We start from the raw sequence: 23,900 nt of genomic DNA on the forward strand, positions 1-23,900 counted from the left end.
TGTGTCACGCAGAGGAAAACCCAAGAAAATCTTTTCCGATAGAGGCACCAACCTTGTTGGGGCTGATCGAGAATTAAGAAGATACATAGCTACACTTTCCTCTGACGAAGCATTTCAAAACTACCTGAGCGGTGAAAATATTCAATGGATCTTCAATCCTCCTGCTGCCCCTCACTTTGGAGGCCTTTGGGAGGCTGGAGTGAAACAAATGAAGATTCACTTAAAGCGGACTATTGGGACCCAGGTTCTGACATACGAAGAATTTCACACCTTAATTACACAGATCGAGGCGTGTTTGAATTCCAGGCCAATAGTTTCCATCTCATCTGACCCTGAAGATTTTAATCCTTTAACACCTGGACATTTCCTGATTGGGACTACATTAACAGCAATTTCTGAACCTGATCTTACAAATAATAAGCTAACCCCTGCTGAAAGATGGAAATTGACACAGCAAATTTTCCAGAGCTTTTGGAAACGTTGGTCTAGAGATTATCTTTCACAATTACAAGGGCGTACCAAATGGTTCAGGGATAAACCAAATTTAGTCCTCAATGACTTAGTCTTGATAAAGGACGAAAATTTGCCTCCATTAAAGTGGCGACTTGGACGAGTAATTGAACTATATCCTGGTGCTGATGGAAAAGTTCGTGTTGTGAAACTAAAAACTTTATTGGGCGAAATGAAGCGTCCTATACATAAACTTTCCCGCTTACCATTGAGTGAATAAGACTCTAAAAAAAACAAACATTAATTGTATATTCATAATTTGTGTCTTTATTATTATTATTAATTCAATTATGTTTCAGATTCATAGAATGGACCACAATTGTGGATTATGGTAATTTAGCAGTTTCATTATATTGTTTTCCTTCTAGAGATTGTAAGTATGTTTTATTTGTAAAATTTTGTGCTAAATTTAATGTTGTTATTCAATTTAAATTTGTCATTATGCATTTTTATTTTATATGATATACTGTTGAACTTTTGGAAAACTTGTTTAAATCTAAAATTGAAGATCTTTATAATAATGTTGTAATGAACCAATGTTCATCGGGGCGGAGTATGTTCCGTCTTTTTGGTAGATAGGTGGCGCTCTTGATGTGCGCCGATGAAAAATATTCCACTTGACGCTTGAACATGAAGAATGACGCATGTCATATATATTTGATGCTTGATTATGTTTCATGGCCGCTATAAGCGGAAGTAATATAAGTTTATCGTTAATAAATGTTGTTTCTATGTTCCGTGAACTCTTGAAATTTTGATTTGAAATTCTAATGCTCTCCCAACCTTGACTCCTGAAACGAAACGATCTTTGAATTTATGACTCATGAAGAGAGACACCAAACAAATTTCATTTCTTTAGTAATATGAACATTCAGAAGAAATATGAAATATATATGGTAAGGGCTGGTTACAGAGCTAGTATGGCAGAATTTTTAGAATTTAGTGACACACTGAGCAACAAAATCTAGAAATGCAAAACTTTTAGAAATTAGAGCAGGCATTGGAAGCAGAATATAGAAGCCACAGAGATTGCATCAGGTGGGAAAATGCCTAGCATCAGCCCTGTGTATGATGCATTAAGACATTAGATGAATCTTTTAAATTGTCAGTTTTCATTTTTTTTATTAATAAAAATATTCCTTTCTGTAATGCCTGTCGTCCATGTGATAAGATTTGAAGCATTTTTGATATTTTCCATGTTTGGGTCTAATAATAAGTAGGGAAGATAAACATATTAAAAAAAGGTTTTAGTATCAGTATTTTGAAGTAAAACATTCAAATATTGTTTTCATTGTTCTTCTAGACATTCTCCAAAAAGTAAGAAATTCATCACAAACTTTCTGTAAAATACATCCATTACATGTTAATACCATGGAGACATTTTTCATTTTGTCACATTTTTCTGGAATCTACTAGAATAGTGGGTCTATATAACTTGCCTTCAAGTCCTTCTAAACTTTTCAAGCTGCAATATCTAAAATCCTAAAGAAAAATTACCTCTAACAGCAAAAAGCCAGAAGTATTTTGAAAAAAAAAAAAAAAAAAAAAAGAGGGGGAAAACAGCAAAATCAATTTTATAGAGAAAAGTGATGCATATTCTGATACAATTAGAAGATAAAAACTCTTACCTTCAGAAAATTAGAAAGAAGACATTTTTAATTAATTACATAGCTATTTTACTTTTGCTAAGAACTGTTTAGTAAATTGTGCTTTGTAGCATTATACCTTGTTTATTTTTGAGATTCAAAATATTGTATAGTAAGTGGCCAAAATGGAATTGTATAATATGACAGTGAAAAATAAATGTTCTATTTTAATGTTATTTTTTAAATATAATTTCAATATATTACCATTATTTTAATGAAATTTATCAATGTTACAATGTTTTAAAAAAATTTCGAAAAATTCCCAGATTCGGAATTAAAAATTTTCTATAGGAACTGATCTTAAAATCGCCAAAATGTTGATAAATCGCCAAATTTAGAACCGTTTAATTCACATCCCCAAAAGCGAAAAGTTGTTTAAGAGAAAAAATGAAATAATTTTGAAATGCTTATGTTTCACTTCTTGCTCAGAAACTCGAGTATCCCACCATTTACATTAGAAATAGGAACAAATTATAACCCATTCAAAAGATAACCATATTTGTCAGTGAATCACCAAAAATATTCCTCCAAAATCTAATTCATGCTCAAAATGGCAGTTGTAAAAACAAATTTCAGATGATTAAAATTAAGGGCCTTTTGCCAATTTTGGCTTAAGTTAAGGACCAAAAATCGATTCCAAAAAACCTAAGGACCGTAAGAACCCTGTAAATAATATATACATAATTCAGTATCCCTATTCATAAAAGAGGTTATTTGGAAGAACTCCCCTCCCCCTAAAATATTAGGTAGCATAATTTTTATCAAAAGTTGATTGATATATTTTGTAACTCAGAATACATATGGCACAGTGTCTGTTAAATGCTCAACATAAGTTTTGAGATTTTAAGCATGATCATTTTTGGCCATACTAAATCAACTTACCTGAATACACTTTTGCCACACTTTTAATTTTACAATAGTCATATTTCAATAAATCGTAATTGAAGGAACCAGGGGAAAAAATCAAATTTGTCCATCTATTACCTTTTCAATGAAGTATTTACAAACCTAATGGCATATTTCTACAACTGATAATTGGGTGTTCTTTTGTGGCCAATAGTACCCCTGTTTTAAAGCACATATAAGACTACAAACACAGAACAAATAAAAACTTTAGCCAAACGGTGTGATTTAATGCCAATAATTAATGGATAAGCAGGATATCACCATCCATTTATGAGGTCTTTGCTTTTGTTTTATCTTAACCAAGCCAATTAATTTACAGTAAGCTTGTGTAGTTGAGAAAGATGTAATTTTATTGCTATTTGTTTTCTCCCTTGCATTAAAAAAAAATTAAAATTTTAGACCTTAACGGAACAGCATGCAGTGCAGCATTTACAAAATTATAAGATCCTGGCATCGGGAAATATGTACATTAATGTGCATCTTTACTTGAAAATAAACAGTAGCAATGCAATGTGAAAAATAACAAGCAATTTAAGGTTTTTATATGCTATATCCATAACTTGTATGTCATGATTATCCAACTAAATTAAGAGTAATTGATTCTTTCAAACTTCTGTCAGAATGATTAGGGCAAGTTTGGTGGAATGTCTACCAACTTCCATGATCAATTAGATTTCATAATCATATAGAAATGTTTTACTTTCATACGTTTAAGACCTAAAAAAAAGTGTCATCTTTTAACCCTTTGCACTCGAGCGGTGCCTGAGAGGCACCATTCGAATCGATGTGTTTATTTGTGTTTGACCTAAGGAATATCGTTTGAGAGATCTACTTTTGTAGATCATATTATGAGGTGTCTGAATAGCTGTAAGGATGTCTTATCTCAAATAAAGGTTGTCTTTGCAATGCTTATGCGATTAAATGTCTTATCTCAAAAATACTTGCGACCGCGGGTAGGACTCTTTCTTTGACATCAGTTCGAACTCAACCTTCTTGCCGATCACAGTATTTCTTTCAAAGTTACTGAGCCCAATAAGTATGGAAAATGACGAAGAAGTTACTTCTAGCGAAGATGAGTTTAATTTTTCGGCAATAACGAACGAAATTACATCACTACATAGACAGCTTGCCCATGAGAACGAAGACGGAAGTGATAAAGATAGTGACAACTTTAGAGGAGCAAGAAGACGAAAAATCCAAATAATCAATAGTGAATCTGGAAGCCAAAGTGATTGTACAGAAGAGACTGAACCTTCAGAATAGACAGTGTGCACAGAATCCGAAGAAATCCCCAGAAGAATACCGTTTGTATCCGGTGAAAGACAAGTAGGGCCGCACGTATTTGCACACATAAAAGAACCAATAGATTTTTTTTCAAATTATTTTTGACCGAGGAATTAGTTACCGACATAGTGCAGGAAACTAACAATAATGCTGCAAGGAAGGTGGAAGGGAAGACCTTATCATCCCGTTCTATATGGCGATCATGATACGATGTAACAGTTACCGAATTTTGGGCGTTTATTGGGGCAATCATAAATATGGGGACAATGCCACTGGCAAACATACAAGAATACTGGTAAAAAAATATTACTAGTTATATTCCGTTTTACTCAGACACATTTACGAGAGACCGATTTTGTCAAATATTTTGGAGACAATACCCTCAGAAAACACAAACCCTAGAACCCATTTACAGTTAGTATCTGGTTTCCTCAAGTATATAAATGAAAGGTTCTTGAATTATTTTGAACCCAGAGAGCAGATTTGTGTGGATGAGTCAACTGTCAAATTTAAAGGCCGCATATCATTCATTACGTACAATCCAATGAAACCTACAAAATGGGGTATTCGGGTTTATACGCTCGCAGATTCAAATACCGGCTTCATTTGTGCTATTCTGCCATATTATGGATCTCTAACAACAGAGACTTTGATAAGACCCGATCTACCGGTGTCAACCATAATACCGCTACATCTATACAAAATGATACAGGATAAAATTCCCAATGTTCAGGGATACCACATGTTCATGGACCGTTATTATACGAGTTACATATTGGCAGAAGAATTACGCAAAAAAAAGTGCCACTTAACTGGGACGATCATGACAAATAGAAAGCACCTGCCATGTGAAATACGAAAGCCAAAATCTGAGAATTGAACCACATGTGCATATCGTAAAGGTAATATTTTGGTTCTTGCGTGGAAGGACAAGAGGATTGTGATGGCTTTGACTACTTGGAATAACTCCTGTAAGAAGAACTCTACGAGGCGGTATTGAAGTCGTTATAAAAAAGCCCAATGTTATTGTAATTACATCAAATTTATGAGCAGTGTTGATCGAGCTGACCAACTGGCTTCGACATATTGTTTTTTAAGAAAATCTGTAAAATGGTGGCGAAAACTATTTTTGGGGGGTTTGGAGATCTGCTCCATCAATTCATACATTCTTTATAAATCAGTAAAGAAGCAGAGAAATGAATGGGCGCTTGGTCACCTACAATATTTGAAAACTTTAGTGGATCAACTGAGAGGAGACTTTCGACAAAAGCAACCCAGCACAGCTTCTACTTCACACAGCATTTCTGAAGCGATCCGACTAAATGGGAAGCTGCATATTATTTTGATGGGGCAAAAAAAAAGATTGCAAGGTTTGCTCCCAAAGAACGTCCCAAAGGCGACAAACTGTATACTACTGTGACACATGCCCCGACAAGCCAAGGATGCATATTGGAGATTGTTTTGTAAAATATCATACAAAGAAAAATTTTAGAATGTCATGTTTAATACATATGTTTCATTAAGTTAAAAAAATATGTATAATATTAAAATATACGAGTTTAAAGTGTTTTATTGTGTCTAAAATTATTTTAAGTTAACAATAAGGAACTCATGATACAAGTGGAGTGGCTGATTACTCTCAAGTTGCTGGTTCACCGGACAGAAAAGCGCCTCCAGCGCAAAGGGTTAATGTTTAAATGACACTTTTTTTTAAAGTTGTGCATATTAATCATAGGCTTTTAATATTCAAGCTGATAACAAAAAAGATGACTTTTTATAATTTTAGACTGAGACTTTTCTTTTCCCTATTCATTTAGCCTTCGTAACCTAAACTACACTTCTTATATGCTCAACTATCTGGAATTTTCTTGTATTTAGTATATCTGGATAGTGTAGTGGTGGTGACTGCCATACTAAAACTAAAGTGCTTGAGCTCAAATCTCAGAGAAGTCATGTATATTTATAAGTGTATGGCATCTGTCTGGCAAAGGGGCACTGGATATGGTGTCATAAGTCTTTTGCAATGATCTCAAAAACTATGCGTTGAACAGGTACAGTTCTTTGGACATTTTTTATGTATTCCAAGTGACTATGTAAAGTGTGGGTGGTTTTGATAGGACATCTTATGTATGTAAAAAAAAAAAAAGGGAAGGCAAACTTATTTTAACTGGCAAAATCCCCTTTCATTCTTCATTTTAATTTGAGTATTTCTTCTTTCTGTGCCAAAAATAGTAATGTAGCTATTTATAATACATCAACCTATATTGCATCATTTCAAATTGATCTGTATCATACGATCATGCATAGCATTTCAGTGCAGGTACGTTTCAACCAATCGGTGAAAAAGATTTCAATTGAATCAAACTTTTTTTGAAACCAAACCCTTTCGACACTTCCCAGGCATTTTTATGAATGCGTTGCACTTTTTTGTATGCTTGCCTCCAGCTAACTTGTAGTGGCTCACTTTGCCCATCATTCATCGTATGTTTCAAGATGTAAACTTTAAAAAAAAAATGAAATTTGGGTGCAGATAGTGCCCCTAATAATTAGTGAATCTGAACATGCATTTTAAGAATTCTCTTTTCCAAGAATAAAATGTATTGAATCAAGTGCTACATTTGTCCACAAGTCTTGTCTTTCTATACACAGTTATGCATTTTGCATTTCAGGACCATCTACAACCACAGACCATGGTTGTCTTCTCTCTTGCATCCTAAATTATTATACACATAAAATTGCATATATTAAAAATATAATTCATTTGATTTGTTTATAAGTTATTTTGCTATGTTTTAGTTAAATCACATCCCTCAAAATCAGGAAAAACATTTCAAGTGTTTTTAATTGAATAAAAATTGTAACATTTACTTTTTCTCACGAGGTTTAATTTAAAACACTGTTTAGTTTATTATGGCACAGCGCTTATACGCTATCTGTCTAAGGAAAGAGATGCCTTCATGGGAGACTTTTTAAAAGGAACTGGCTTGTATCAACATTACACATGGAGAAAACACCCATGTAGCCAGCTCGATAGGCTGGAATCAAATGCAGGCCAAACTATCAGTGTTTAGTGACTGTATCTCTTATCTGTTGGTGGGCCTTAAACATTCTGCATACCAAAGGGAAAGTACATAACTGAATTTAATACTAATAAGAAGTGAATTGAGATCTTCAGCTGATTTTGAACAGAAATTGTGCCATGTTGATAGCCTCTTATGCTTTGTCATATTTAAATAATCAGACATGTAACATCAATTTAAAAAAATCTAAATGGTTGAGTTTGCATATTTTTTAGCCAATGGTGTGCAACTAGATTGATGCTGTACTAATATTTGACTGGGAAGATATTTTCAGATATTAATAAATATTGGACATTGGAGAAAGCTGAAATGAAAGTTGCAACATTAAAATGTACAATAGGTATCTTCTGCATAAAAAAAATTGCATAAAAATATGGCTTAAATAAAAAATATTGGCTTTTGATTCAAAATTTTTAGCAAGTTTTTGGATTTTCCATCTCTATACTTCATACACATATTCTTTGCATATGAGAGTAAACAAAGAAAATTACTCAACATATTACATACAAAATACCGTGTTTGGAAAGAGCATTTCAAGGCAAGATCACATGGCATTTGAAGAAAGATTACTTCCCTAGTGCTGCAAAACCACAACACTGTACCTAATGAAAAGTGTATTATTATTAATTTATTTATGTCATTCTTGTTTTAAAAGAGGGTTTTATATTCCATACAGATTACAAGACATTACAGAAGAAGCACTTTCTAAAGTCAAATTAAAAATTACAGACTTACATGTAAAAAAATTGAGACTCCCCTTCCACCCCCCCCCCCTTTTTTTGAAAAACTTATTAATTACGTTATAAATTTGGCATTAACTTCACTTGAAATATTATTTTCTGATCTGTCTGGTAAATAAAATTTATGTCCACGCAGTTTTGCGAAGTCAGTTGCGAATGCTTTACTTAATTTTCTTGAGCTGTTTTTTGCTACCTTAAAAAATTTTAATGCATCAGAAAATATATGTACATTAATATAATGTATTGAAATTAATTTATAATAAAAATAATTTATTTGAATAAAAATTGGCAGTTGGCAAAGCTGCAATTGTACTCCATGTACACTCCTTTTCAGTACAAGTTGCTGGTGTTTTACTGTGTTTAATTCATAACTTTAGTACCTTGGTAATCTAGGGATAGGATTTCAAAGTTTGAGTCGCATCATATAAATTATAAAAATTAATAAGGCGATAAATTATGAGAAGGCTTTCAGAATACTTTGCTTAAAATTCCCATGTTTGAAAATAGATAATATAAAAGCCTATTCAAGCTATGCAAATGTGAACTGAGGGCAGTTAAAAAAATAAACCACCAATTCCAAAGAATTTTGGTATAACAGTCCAAGCTTGGAAAAACATTTAGCAATAGATGTGAACAAATTAACTGATTATTAATTAAAAGAAGAAAAGGAGACTGGAGACTTAAACAATGGAAACTAGCAATATTGTTGTCAAAACTAACATAAATTACTGTTTGTAACTTATAGCAAACTGGAAACTTTGTAATGACATCAGAGATCATGTGAACTCATGTACCCATGATGTCACGAATCATGTGATCTCTGATGTCATGCTACTTCTTGCAACTTTTCATTTCTTCTCTTGCTAGTTTCATTCAAAAATTTCTGGCACCATTGTGCTAAATTGCATAGCTTTCCTTAGTTTCACTATGTAATATATACATATAGAAACTCTCACTGTATTACATATATTTGTACTTTCCTAAACTTTACAATATTTTAAATTTGAATACGTTTAACATCCTTTTAAAGTGTTAAGTAACAGATGGTAATGGCTCCAAATTCAAGATAAGGACTCTTCAATTTAGAAAAACCATTGAAATATACATGACATTTTATCACATGCACTGGTATTCAAATATATTACTTTAAATTCATAATAAATCATAGTTCTAATATGTGGAAAGAACTCACATACTTGCAAATGACTTTGGTGTTTTAAGTATTATAAATGAAAGAAATTTTTTAAAAAAATAGAAAGCACATATTTCAGTTGGTCAGTCTCAAAATTAATCAATTTTCATTTTTCAATGTAATATACATATGTAAAATCCTAAAGGAAGCAACTTTTTTGCTCTATTTTCTCATTAATGTTGATTATAATTGTTAGGTGTTTATATTTGTTATGAACATCAAAAAGTTCAGGCAAATAAATTCTTTTATTTTCTTAAAATCAAAAAATATCACATGGCAGTTTTCTTTGCAAATTACATATTAAGTACAAGATTTTAAGAAAACATATTAAGTAAACACATGTCTAGTTAAATGCAACATTGGTCAAAGTCCTGTGAATTTATTTAAACTTAAACTGTCACATATTTTTTTTTCCTCCTTTCCCGAAGACTGCTCTTAAATGACACATTTTTCTATTAGCTAATACCTTCAATATACTACAAAATTAAAACATTTTTAAATTCAAATGATTTAAAATATACAAAACATGCTAAATCATTCCTATTTTTTCCATTTATATATATATATTATATATATTGCCTTTATAAAATATGTTCAAATATGATTTTCAATTAAGCATATTCAGCAATGACTTAATGTTGTTGAAAATTTAAAAAATTATGTGAAATGAGAATTAACAATGCAGATTTGGCAGTTGAATTAATTACAATAGACAGAATCTAAAATATCTCTATAATTTAGAGTTACAAATTTTAGTATGTAATCTACTTTATGCAAGAAAATGCTATATGCTTTGGATAAAATAGAACAGAATGGAGAATTTTGAGTTCCTCAGTTATAAAATATGCACATGTCTGATGTAATATTTAATGAAAATAATTTTCTTAAATTATACTAAATAATGTTTTAAAATATTTACATGGTTGTGTATTTTAAAATTCACTAAAAGCATATTAAGTTGTCATAAAGGAAAAGAAAAAAATTACATTATCGGCATTGAAAGATAAAAACAAGAAAAAATGCAGGTATTTAAAACATGAAAGCAGGAGACATTTAAGTAACTTATTCTCTCAAATAAGAAAATTCAGAAAGATGAATGGTGCTTTTCATTTCTGATGAAGAATTCCAATAAATTTCACAAAAAAAATTTCATATTTAACCTTTACAATTCAGATATAAAATATTTATAATAAAATATGGCAAATGCAACTCTCATAAAATATATCAATTCATTCATACATTTTGGACTTAACACAGTTCATGCCATCAACTCAGTCTTCAAAAAGGTTTAAAAAATTAAGTAAATTATGAGTAGTACAATATAAAAATATTTTGAACATACAATATAAAAATACATATTTTACAGAACTCTTAAATGAACTTATAACAAATTTCAACCATTGAAATGCTCAACAAAAACAAATTTCTTTTTGTCATTAAAAAAATATGGCTCTAAATATCTCTGGCCTTTTAGAGATTGACAAATTGTGCTTTAGCATGTAACTCATGTATGGCACTTTTCATAAATATGCAAATTATTAATATAGATATTTTACATTGAATTATGTGGTTTAGTTATGTAATATGCCTTCTGGTTATGTACAAAATGCATTTTTTAATTTTCTATGGTCAATATCAGAAAAGTCATGAACCAATATCTGAAGTATTTCTTAGGAGACTAGAAAATATCTACTTATATGCTATCTTTGCAAGAATGCATACTGAAGCTATAATATGGCAAGCCAATATAGTAACAATTCATATTTGAAGCACGCAAAAACTGGCATTTCATAACTGTTGATAAAATTCTAAACAAAGCAAGTCTTGGATACTTTAGGTATTAGAGAAAACATCAGTGTTGTCAGGATACAGGTAAAGTCTGAAATTATATTTTTATTAAAATGTTAGAAATTACATTAGCATTAACACAATTTAAATAAGAATCTACTAAAAAGGAGCTATAAGAACTGTAATAACAGTAATACTTAATATGAACATATTTCAAAGATTAAAAAGAATAGCAGATTTTAAAAAGCATCTACTAAAAAAATTTTATATTTTTTTACAATAATGTAGTATGAATTATTACAGCACACAATCAATTAAAGATTAATAGTGAATCTGGAGAATTGCAAATTGTGGAAGAAAGCAAACAATTTTATCAAAATTATACTGCAAAATTAAATGCATCCTTCACATTCAAAAGACAAATAAGTAGCTAGTTGTTACAAATATATCGATATCTGATAAAATAAGTAAAAATGTGATGTTGAGGAGATTTATTTTTGTAAGAAAAGTAATTCACAAGCTAATTTATCAGTAAAACAATTATATGTGTGTATATTTTTATAAAAAAATTCCATATAGTTTATATAAAACCATTCGATCATTACATGTATGTATAGGTTTATCTACTTAGTACAGTCAAAAGTCATTAATCCGGACTCGTCGGGACTTCGGTAATTCAGGTTATCGATTTTTCCGGATTATAGATCATCAGTTTAAATCTCGTAAGATGGCATGCAGAAATTATAAAACTAAAAATATGAAACCATAATTTATGAAATAAAGAACAATTATGATCTAAAGGGTATCAAAATTTACAAAAAAAAAGCTTAATATTTATTTGTTTACTTTATTAAACATTTCTTTCAATGTAAGTTGTTTAAGTTGCTTCGTTTTTTACGTGATAATACATTCTCTTTACGTCTATAAACAGACATAATTTCTTGTTCAGTTACAAAGTTCCGCTGTTCAACTCCTATAATTGCTGTGTCTACCGACTAATTTGTCAATCGAAATTTTTTCGTTTTCAATAACCTCTGTCACTTTCTTCGCTATCAGAAGCGAATTATAATGACGAGGAATTTGATTTAAATCATATCAAAGAGTACATCGTGATGAAATACTACATTTAGTAAGGAATTATAAGCCAAATAAAATAAAAACATCTGCTCTGAAGATAAGGATAGTGCTGACAGATCAACTTCCAATTCATTGCGTGCCCGCTGCTGCGTTAAAGATAAACAAAGGATATGCCTTTATCCATTTTTTGCAGAAATTCCACTTTTTGTTTAATGAACTTCGAAATATACTTTCGCTTTGTAGATCCTTTACATATTAGTAAATATATATCAGAAATTCTATTTGACATAATCGAAAGTTCAAGCTTACTTTTATAAAATTGCTCTAACAGTCTGCAAAAAAAAATAAGCCGGATCCAATTCGAAGATTAAGGAACAACGCAATCTGCAACATTAACAGAAATAGATAATTAGATAATTTTAGCTTAGCTTATACCATCCGTTATACATTAAACGTGCACTCATAAACTTATTTTGCGCACGCACACAAGCATATTTGCAGATGTAAAGGTCTTGCGCGCATGCGCAGAAAGTTTGTAGCTTTGAGATCCAGATTATAGATCATTCCGGATTATGGGTGTCCGAATTAACAACTTTTGACTGTTTAAATAAAGATCTTAATGAACAACCTACATTTAGTTATTGTAGTTCATTCTACATTAATCTATTAGTTCAATGCCATTCTTACAAACCAATACTAAAACATATATTTAATAATACATAAAACACTGATTTTAAGTTTAGTTTGCAGTAAGTACATCTACATGCTTTAGAAAATAACACAGAAGTGAACTTCTTTATATACAGAATATTAGTGCACAAGTTTATTTGACATGCTACATTTCACTTAATTATGCACATAAATTTGGAAAATATTTTGTTTTCCAAAACTATTTGGCTATAATGAAACTGAACTGAATTTAAATGGTATATTGAATATATAATTTCATAATCTAAAAATTACATACCAAATTTAAATAGTCAAATAATGGAAACTATTTAATGCATTTTTTTTAATTTAATGAGATATGTGATCACTATATCTCACAAGAATTTTTTACCAGAAATTAAAATTGTTACTCAAAACGCGAGTTCCTGAGTTTTACTTCTTCATTTAGTGGTTAAATTGGATCTTCTTAGTGCATCTCAAGATTTTTTTTTTTTTTTCCTTTTGTGTTAAACTGAAAATTTACAGTCATTTTTTTTTCTAGTTGTTCTCACTTCCAAGAATATTTTCATATATTTAGCTCTACATGTAAGCACCATCTCCATAATAGCAAAACCAAGTACACCTCTCTATAGCTTTATGCATCACTAATCAGTTGGCAATCCACATTCGTTTCATGAAGTGAGGGCATGCAGGAAAGACTGTTAAGCCTTTGCAGCACAGTGTGTCCGGTCTGGACACACCTAAAAATTTCCTTCTGTACGCACAGAAAAATTGAATGAAAAAGGATTTATAGGTTACTATAGATTACTCCAAACCTTCTTTATTTATAATAGATGGTAGCTCAACACAAACCAGTCTATATATTTTAGCCATGTTTAGTTTTTTAAGACCCTCATTTTTCAAAGAAATCTTCCAGGTTTTTTTTAGGGTATAAAAGGAATTGTTTGAAAAGAAATTTTGATGTTATTTTTTTGGCTGTATGCTAATCTTCTTATTCCATATTAAATTTTTACCTTGAAATCTTACCTAAAATCAACTGGCGAACCCTAGGTGTGCCCAGACTGGGCTCACCGATAATCTAGGACAACTGAGAGTCTGTATTCTTTGTTTCTCCACATCTCATCGGTCAGTTCATTGACAACAATGCTCGTTTCAGCACTCTTTTCGAAGCTCTAATCAATCAATGTGCCACTTTGGGCACACAGAATTAAAACGATAAGTGCTATCTTTACAAAATTTTACTAATCTAAGCCTAATTAGACTGCCTACATCAAAACTCCAACTTTAAAAGGTAGCATGCCGGAAAGGGTTAATTCCTAAACATCCTAACCTCACAGTTTCAACTCAGTTTATGTAATGAGTTCAGTTTCCCATGCAAGGGGTTTATGAGCAGTTAATATATCTCTCTATACCATATCTTTACTGGCATAATGATAAAATTTTACAATACTAGCATAAATATTTCAAATTCCTCGTTCCCTTCAGACATGAGCACACTAGAAGTTAGTGTTCAAGCTGAACTCTGACTCATTAATATAAATTAAGCTATTTACTGACACCAAACCTTTTGTTATCTGCATTAAGTCATATCATTAATAGGATGATAAAGTTAAAAATTATAAGAAAAATACTTACAACTTTTAAACTACCATCTTTTGCACGAGCAACTGAACCTGCTGATCCATGACAAAAATTCACAACTCCTTGCCTTCCTCCAAACATCTCATGTGGTATGCTGCAAAAATTAAAATGCATTGGGAGAAAAATTTAGGAAAATTAAGCTTAGTTGTTTGATTTCTTAAATATTTAATTTAATATTATATATACATCTATATGTGTATGTACGCATGGGGGTAAGATAAAAAAAGTATATAAAACAAAATTTTAATTTGAAATAATTTCCTAAATTTCTATTTTAATTTTGGATATTTCCCCTTTTTGTCTTAAAAATTATAAATTGCATCATTTAAAAATTAATCTGTTGTCATATGATTCTTGCATTATGTTAATTATGCAGACACTTGCGTAAAGGCTTCAGTTACTGATTTTAATTTGGAAATAAACTTTTTATTAATGAGTTCACAAACTGTGCCCATTATGATATATAATTCATATTAAAAATATGCTTCTGAGGAATAAATATTAAATTGGCACAACTGCTAGCCTCTTTAATGCAACTACTACTTTTGGCATTTACCTGCCAAATTTAAAATTCATCATTTTTCACTTCTTTTCCTTTGCAAATCATATATATATGTGTGCGTGTGTAATGACTTGCATACAAGATAAAAATTATGTACCTCAAAATTATAATTTAAACTAGTGGTAATCCCATAATTCCCCACCTGTATTCTAAAAATCATAACTTTTTTGGACTGTCTCATTTCTACATCAGTCCATCTTGCATGGCTTGCATAGCATTGATAACATAACTAATTCAGAACTTAAACTCACAGTTTCAAAAACTGAAACCTTTCTAACCTAAATCAAAACCTTCTCTTGGTGAGCCTCTATATTGGATAACTGCGCACTTTTTAGCTTCAACTCTGCTGTAGTCAAGAAAAACTTCACTCTGTTTGCTTTGCCGTGCTAATAATTATGCCGTATCTAAAATGTTATACTCTATATAAAATTGTGGAGTGTATATTGCACCTATGTTCATGTGTGATGAAAAATATCTTTTTGATAATTAGTTTGTATCCACTAATAAAAGTTATATTTAATTTGGCAAAGTCTGTCTACAAGTCGTTTCTTCAAAAGTCATCCTTCTAACTAGGCAGTAAAGTCTCCCAAGATATAACGCAGAGAACCATCATCAATCTGTTGCAGCTTACCAGAAGTCATCTGATTACACACATATACATACATTCATAAAATTTAAATTTGGAATTGAAGAGGAAAATTAGAACATTCAAAACTAAAACCAAGCACTAAAGCAATGAAAGAGGTTATCACATCTATCGATGATCCCTGCTTGACGGGACTTTTATGAGAAACGAGATTCTGGTAGCACTGGTTTAAACGGGAGGATTCCTAGAAAAAAAGAGCCCTGCTGGAAGCGAAATGATCTACCGGCTACACAGGATTTTTTGAAACCTTGCCGAAAATGTTTCATCTGCAGCTCTGTTCCGTGTAGACATCAACTAATCAGTTCTGCTTCTGAAGGATCAAATTATCCCAATCTGAGCAATAATCGATTACCGTTTGGCATTCAAGTCTTCATACTAAGTGAAAATGGTAACCTATCTATGTGGGTTTATTGGAAATGTACGGTTTCAGAGAACTGTCCCTTTCGACGTCAAATCCCTCGTAACTGAAACATAATGTGGTTGGGACTTAAGATTCAATAAATAATGCAATTAAGAAAATAATATTTTAGGCTGGCATTCTCATTGCCCATTTCTAATTACAATTATTTTATACACTAATTTACTTAGTATATATGAGTTTCTTTCGTTTTGAATTTAATGATTGACATGCATAGAAGTAATATTTTTGATTTTTAAAAGCACTCTAAATTATAATTAAATTTCAAGGTAGATTTTGACTACCAAGCAGAACAAACACACTATTAGATTTTATGAAGTGAATGAATGGAAAAAAATTAAACTTTTAACCACTAGGGTTTAAAATGGTTCAAAATTATTGCATCAATTTACTTTCAACATTTCAGCATTTTGCATATTCATTTCTTTACTTTCAGCTTAAAACTCATTTTCAAAATTTTAGTTTTTTCATTATTTTGCTTTGTTTAAAGTTTCCAAAACCTGTAATTTTTCAGACTGCATCCAATTTCTAAGATTTATTTTTTAATGTCTTGGTAAAGTGGTTTATTTTCTTAATTACAATATATATACCTATATATATATATATATGTAGTATCCGTAAGTGCGACACAACCACCAGAGGGCCTCACCGATGCGCAGCAGCGAGGTGAAAGAGGAGTATGACAGAGACTCTTCTGCTATCCCACACGAAGGTGGTGAGATGTATGTCTACACGTGAAGGTGTAGAATAAGGAACTGTAGTTTTCCACGCAAAGGTGGTAAATTGAACTGTTTAATACATCAGCAAGTGCGAGTAGGCACTAATCGGTTATGTGATAAGACTGGTAAAACTATACAGAATCCTCTTTGTATCAAACGGCACTTGTATTTAATCTAATTTGTACCTTTTCTGGTTATCTTTATTAAATGTTCTGTGGTGTGGAAAACAACGTTGGAATTGTTATTTAGCATCTTCAACTCCCCCACTACAGAAAATCTGGGGGCTCGACCGGGATATTTGGATACTTCATACTTGGATACTTTAGAGAAGGTACTGTGAAAACTTTGCTTTATTTCTTTCTTGAAGATAGTAATACTTTTGTTTCGTTTTTAAAATGAGTTTCCTAAATAATTTAAAGAAAAGTGATTTAATAGTAATTGCGGAACAAATTGGACAGACTGTTCCAGAAAATGCTAAAAAATTAGACATTAGAAAAATTATCGAAAATTCTGATGTTTTCAAAACGAACGTTGAATTTGTTCGCGGTGGCATCAAGTCGATCGCAGAGGATCGGACGCCTAAAACAAGTGATGAACACTATCTGTTAGAGATCGAACGTCTTAAATTAGCTCAAATTGAGAAGCAGATTGAGTTAGAAAGTTTAAAATCACAATCATTATCGAGTGATAGAAGAAACGTGCAGACTAGTGTTGAAGATATTATTAAAAGCGTCAAAACACTAACTATAGCTGTACCTCAGAAACCGGAAGCTATGCATTTGTTTTTTCAGTCACTTGAGAAAGCTTTTACTACTAAAAGTGTACCAGTGGAGTTAAAATCAGAAGTGTTGAGTAATATATTAGGTGATAAATGTAATAATGTTCTAACGTATGTTTCTGAACAAGAAATCGCGGATTATGATAAATTAAAAACTCTAATCTTGAAAGAATTTCAGCTGACACCGCGTGAATGTTTGAACAATTTTAAAAATGCGCAGAGACATTCATCTGAATCGCATGTTCAGTTCGCGTCTCGACTCAGTGCAACTTTCAATTATTATTGCAAGTTAAGAGAGGTAGATGACTAAGATATTGTGTGATCTCATTGTATCTGATAAGTTGTATGAAACTCTTGATTCTAAAACAAAGGAACATATTAGTGTTCGGGAGGGCCAAAGTTGGTTCCAACCAAATCAGTTGGGAAGAGAATGTGATTTATTTTATTCATCCAGGGGTAAATCTTTAGTTGATACCAGTAACACACGAATCGAAACTCCAGAAAATAAAAAGCTTAATTTTTCCAAAAACAATCTTAGAAAAGCTCAGAACAATCTCAAAGGTTCAGGGAAGCTTGTAAATCATAATAATCAGAATAGTAGTAAACCAGATCGTATTTGCTATGTTTGTGGGAGTAAAGGGGAATTATTTCACTTTGCGAGAAATTGTCCCAAACGGTTAGGAAAGGAGGAGAATTTGTCTCCAAAAAAGGTATCTGGGTTAGAGATTGAATCAGATAATGCAGCTAGAAATAAGTTAGAATTTATTGAACTGTTGATTGATGGTAAGAAAGTAAAATGTTTAATAGATTCTGGAAGTGAATTGATAGTTGTAAAGAAATCCCTTTTTCCGAATAAATTATCAAGTGGATATATAGAACTCAAAAGTTTGTTTGGTCACGTGGTTAAAGCGGAAACGGCTAAGTTTATTTTTTCTTTATGCGAAAGCAAAAAACAAAAAGAGATAGAAGCAGCGATGATTGATGAATTGATAACAGACTATATTTCCCCCCCCTTCCTGTCTAAAAATGATCTGATGGTGATGATTACGCAATATGAAAATGATTCCATCTCTTCGGAAAGGAATTTTTTGTCTTTTATTTCTGCAGCCATTGAGGCAGACAGCGAAACAGATTTATGGCATATTAAAGATGAAGGATTATGCAATACTGTTTCCACTCTTATTAATAAGTATAAACTGTTAGAAAAGCCGCGCAGTACAGACTTAAAAATGAAAGTAATATTAAAAGATGATATTCCAGTTTCTCAGCGTTCGAGGAGAATTCCTTTTGCTGACCAAAAAATTGTTGATAATCAAATAGATGAATGGTTAAAGGATGGGATTATAAAGCCGTCGTGTTCAGAATATGCTTCGCCAATTGTTTTGTGTAGGAAAAAATCGGGCAAGACACAAATCTGTGTTGACTTCAGGCAGTTAAATCAAAAATAGTTAAGGATTCTTTTCTTATGGCACAAGTAGAAGAAGTTTTAGATCGTTTGGGTGAAGCAAAGGTTCTTTCGACGTTAGACTTAAAGAATGGTTTTTTTCATGTTCCAGTTGAGGAAAACTGCACTAAATATTTGGCATTTATTACTCATGCAGGCTTGTACGAATTTTTAAAAGCACCTTTTGGTTTGTGCACGTTCCCTAGTGTGTTTCAAAGATTTATTTATAATGTGTTTAGAGATTTAATTCGGGATGACACTGTTGTTACTTACATGGACGATTTTATTATTCCAGCACAAAACGAGAACGAAGGTTTAGAAAAGTTGAAACGCGTTTTAGAAGTAGCCAAAGAATATGGTTTGGAGATTAATTTTAAGAAATGACAATTTTTGAAAAGAAAAATAGAATTTCTCGGGTATGTTATTGAGGATGGTACAATTCGCCCCTCTACTGAAAAAACCAGGGCTGTTCAAAATTTCCCGGAACCCAAAAAACTTAAGCAGATTCAAAGTTTCTTGGGCCTTACTGGGTATTTTAGGAAATTTATTGCCAACTATTCAAAAATAGCGAAACCACTAAGTGATCTTCTTTGTAACGGAGCAGAATTCAAATTTGGGCCTGAGCAAAAAGATGCATTTAATAAATTGAAAGAACTTTTATCCACAAGTCCGGTTCTTCATATTTTTAAACAAGGAGCACCATTAGAATTGCATACAGACGCAAGCAGTCATGGTTTCGGCGCTGTATTGCTACAAAAGTCAGATGATGGACAGTTACACCCCATTTACTTCATGAGTAAAAAAACGAGTCTCCAACAAGAGAAACTATCTAGTTATGAGCTTGAAGTTTTAGCTATAGTAGAAGCTCTAAAGAAATTCAGGAATTACCTTTTAGGATCTAAGGTCAGGATAGTTACGGATTGCGAAGCTTTCCAGAAGACCATGTTTAAGAAAGATATGACTCCTAAACTACTCCGAGATGGGCGCTACTTCTAGAAGAATTTGACTATGAAATTGTTCACAGATCTGGGCAACAAATGAAGCATGTGGATTCATTAAGTAGGAACGCAGTTATGATGGTTACTTGTTCTCAGGGAGAAGTTACAGCCAAAATTGCAGCTGTGCAAAGAAGTGATGAGTGTCTCCAGTTGCTAAAATCCTTAGTCGAGCAAGGACTAAAGAAAGATTTTCTAGTGAAAAATGGAGTATTATACAAGTTCGACAGTGGTCGTGAGTTACTTGTAGTACCCGAAGCATTAGAGTTAGAAATCATGCGTAGTATCCACAACAAGGGACATTTTGCAGTGTCTAAAACAGAAGATCTGCTGAAAACCGACTTTTATATTCCTAACCTTAGAAAACGAATTGAGCAAGTTACTTCAAATTGTGTAGAATGTATTTTGTGCGACAGAAAACTATGTAAGAGCGAAGGATTGCTGAATCCCATACCAAAAGATAGTATCCCTTTGAGCACTTTTCATATCGATTTCATAGGACCATTACCTTCGACAAATAAGAACTACAATCACATCTTAACCGTGGTTGATGCATTCACAAAGTTCGTGTGGCTCTATCCAGTAAAGTCTACATCAGCTCAAGAGGCACTGCAGAAGCTGAAACTTCAACAATCAACTTTCGGTAGTCCTTTGAGAATTATAAGTGATAAAGGTACGGTGTTTACCTCTAAAGACTTTGAAGATTACTGTAGTCAAGAGAAGATCCAGCACATATTTACAACTACAGGCGTTCCTAGAGGAAATGGACAAATAGAAAGGATTCATCTCATTCTGATTCCAGTCCTGTCCAAATTATCCATAGATGATCCAACCAAGTGGTACAAATATGTTGGAGATGTACAAAGGATCTTAAACAGCACTAAGAGCAGAAGCACAAAGAGTTCTCCATTTGAGCTTCTCACTGGTGTTAAAATGAGAAATCGAGAGGACTTAAAGATTATGGAAATTCTTGAAGAAGAAGAAAGAAATATTATGATGAAAGATCGAGAAGATATGAGAGAGGAAGCAAGGAAAAACATTCTAAAAATTCAGGAAAAGAATAGAAAAACATACAACAAGAAGAGAAAAGAGGCACAAGTATACAATGTGAACGACTTAGTTGCCAAGAACGCAATATGGAGGTGGACTAAAGTTAAGGCCAAAGTTCTTCGGCCCATATCGTGTAACAGCGAGGAAAGGCAAAGATCGTTACCAGGTGGAAAAAGTGGGACACCATGAAGGTCCTGGATGTACCACTACAGCAGATGATCTCATGAAGCCGTGGACTTCTACTATATAGGACTATGTGTGGTTCTTCCGCACTTCTTTCTTTTTGTTTTTTTTTCCCTTTTCTTTTGTTTTTTTAAAATTTATTTTCAGGTGCTGTCTTGATGTTCCAGTGTTGCTGATCCGTGTTTTCATGGTTGAAAAAGTGTCAGGACGGCCGAGCTGTAGTATCCGTAAGTGTGACACAACCACCAGAGGGCCTCACCGATGCGCCAGCAGCGAGGTGAAAGAGGAGTATGACAGAGACTCTTCTGCTATCCCACACGAAGGTGGTGAGATGTATGTCTACACGTGAAGGTGTAGAATAAGGAACTGTAGTTTTCCACGCAAAGGTGGTAAATTGAACTGTTTAATACATCAGCAAGTGCGAGTAGGCACTAATCGGTTATGTGATAAGACTGGTAAAACTATACAGAATCCTCTTTGTATCAAACGGCACTTGTATTTAATCTAATTTGTACCTTTTCTGATTATCTTTATTAAATGTTCTGTGGTGTGGAAAACAACGTTGGAATTGTTATTTAGCATCTTCAACTCCCCCACTACATATATACATATCGTGTAATGGTTTAAGAAATGCATTAAAAAGAACTTTTTAAATAATTCCTTCTCCTATACAATATAATTTCAATTAGTAAAACATTCATTATGCTTTAATAATGCAAAATATTCTGTACCTTTATATCCAAACACTTTAATGATAATGCAAAGTCTGAACTTAGATATAAAACTTCTTGTATTTAATGTATTAAAACATATTATACCACCTTACTAATAGGATTTTTTCCCCCTCTGTGGAAATCATGTAAAATAGTTAAACTTTAAAAAATACTCCTACTCCGTAGTGCTGAAATTGTTTTCACAAAATTCTTCACCTTATTTTGCAGAATTTTTTTTTTTTTTTTTTCTTTAACTAAGGGTACTTGTCAAGAAATATGAAAAGGAAGCCAACAGATATTTCTTCAATTACTTGATATATTTCTTAAAATATTAATTCCTGATAAATTTTAAAAATAAAAATTTAAAAGTAATATAATATTTAAATTGTCAATCTATTCTGAACTCACCAACCAGTATCCACTACACGTAGAAGACCTTTATTCTTGCATGCCATTACTAATTTGACTACAAATTCTACAATATATTGCTGGCAGTCAATTATGAGATCACCCTTAAACAAAAGAAATATTTTTAAAAATTTAACAATCATTGTTTAAAATAAAATGATTGAAAAAAATTTTCGCACATAAAAACAATACTGAATATATATTTTCAGAATGAGTTACATAAAAATAATTAAGCTTTAATAATGCATTTTTCCACTTAAAATAATACTGAATATATATTTTAAGAATAAATTACATAAAAATTATTAAACTTTAATAATGAAATAATTCTATATTAATCTTAAACAGACAACACTAGAAGTTTGACAAAATGCATGAAAAATAACTTCATAAAAATATTGTTTATGGCATTTGATTTCTAATTTTGTATGCACGACTTTACAATTAACTCTTTGGTGGACCTCGACTTCTTTGGTGGATCAAGTCTAACTCTCATTCGAAGACCTTATGATAATTTTCACAATGAGCTCAGCTTGCTTAAAGGATTCTGCCAACGGAATAAATTAGAGAAGGAGCTGCAGTTCTATATAATTTTCTGCATACGTAAGAGCTATACAGCTTGACATCTGGGCTTTTCTCATTCTTAATTTGTTACTGAAACAGCATCCCAAAAGTCAAAATTTGATGACTAATGAATCAGATTTTAAAAAAGTGAATGTTGAAAAATGATGAGATAATCAAGTTTTGAAACAATAAAAAATTTTGATATGTTAATAGATTTAGAAAAGGAAAGAAAAAGATGATTTTAGTTAACTTTTTAGTCTTATTAAAATCTATAAATGTCCTCCAATTCAATTTGATTCAATTTTACAGGGCAACTGTGTTGCAGGTATAAAGAACAAATGCTAAGAAATGTAATAAATACTTCTCCTTTCAAAAAAAAATTCTTAAATGAAAATCAATGCCATTTTTTAAATCAGCTGCGAGAAAACCAAGCGCTACTGCTGTAAGATATTTTCTCTATTTTACCTCAAAATAGCAGTTAGGCTATTTAATCATCTTTCTTATACAGCAACTTTAACACCTGCAATGTGTAGGAGACTATTTTATATGCAATTTCTCCCTTATACAGCACCTTTAAAAATGGTGTGTTATCTTATATATGAGGGCAGCTTACTGAGTAAAATCAGCTTTTTCTTTCCTTATTTAATTATATTTTAGTATACTCCAATTAATAGCAGTAGTTTCACTGCAATAATTTTACTAACAGAGACAACTTTGGGTTTGCTTACCTTCTCTTTTTTACTCATGCAAAGTAGATTCAAAATAGCAAAACCATCAGCATAATTACTTACATATATGCCTATAAAAAATTATTAGACTTCTATGAATAGTTTTAAGACTGAAATTATCAAACTTAAAATAAGAATTATTAATAACATGACAGTAAA

The 23,900-nt window shown here is 31.8% G+C and overlaps 1 protein-coding gene across 4 annotated transcripts in view; it reads right to left on the reverse strand.

Moving 5' to 3' along the window:
• Positions 1-9,584: 9,584 nt before the first annotated feature.
• The window catches only part of Myo61F (unconventional myosin 61F), a 225,143-nt gene continuing 210,827 nt past the window's right edge, over positions 9,585-23,900 (reverse strand). For 3 of the 4 annotated variants that reach the window (XM_035351277.2, XM_035351276.2, XM_035351278.2), the window contains exons 29-32: positions 23,742-23,812; positions 22,450-22,553; positions 14,528-14,627; positions 9,585-11,237 (exon numbers count right to left, since the gene is read on the reverse strand). In XM_035351277.2, the coding sequence (XP_035207168.2) occupies positions 11,220-11,237; positions 14,528-14,627; positions 22,450-22,553; positions 23,742-23,812 (293 nt within the window). In that variant the 3' untranslated portion in view covers positions 9,585-11,219. Of the gene's footprint in view, positions 11,238-14,527; positions 14,628-22,449; positions 22,554-23,741; positions 23,813-23,900 lie in introns of those variants that run through there. The other variant, XR_015042187.1, reaches the window with a different exon arrangement.

Source organism: Stegodyphus dumicola, chromosome 7, assembly GCF_044657685.1.
Source record: "Stegodyphus dumicola isolate Sdum_Otavi_A_Nest chromosome 7, ASM4465768v1".
In the NCBI taxonomy this organism is placed as follows: Eukaryota; Metazoa; Arthropoda; class Arachnida; order Araneae; family Eresidae; genus Stegodyphus; species Stegodyphus dumicola.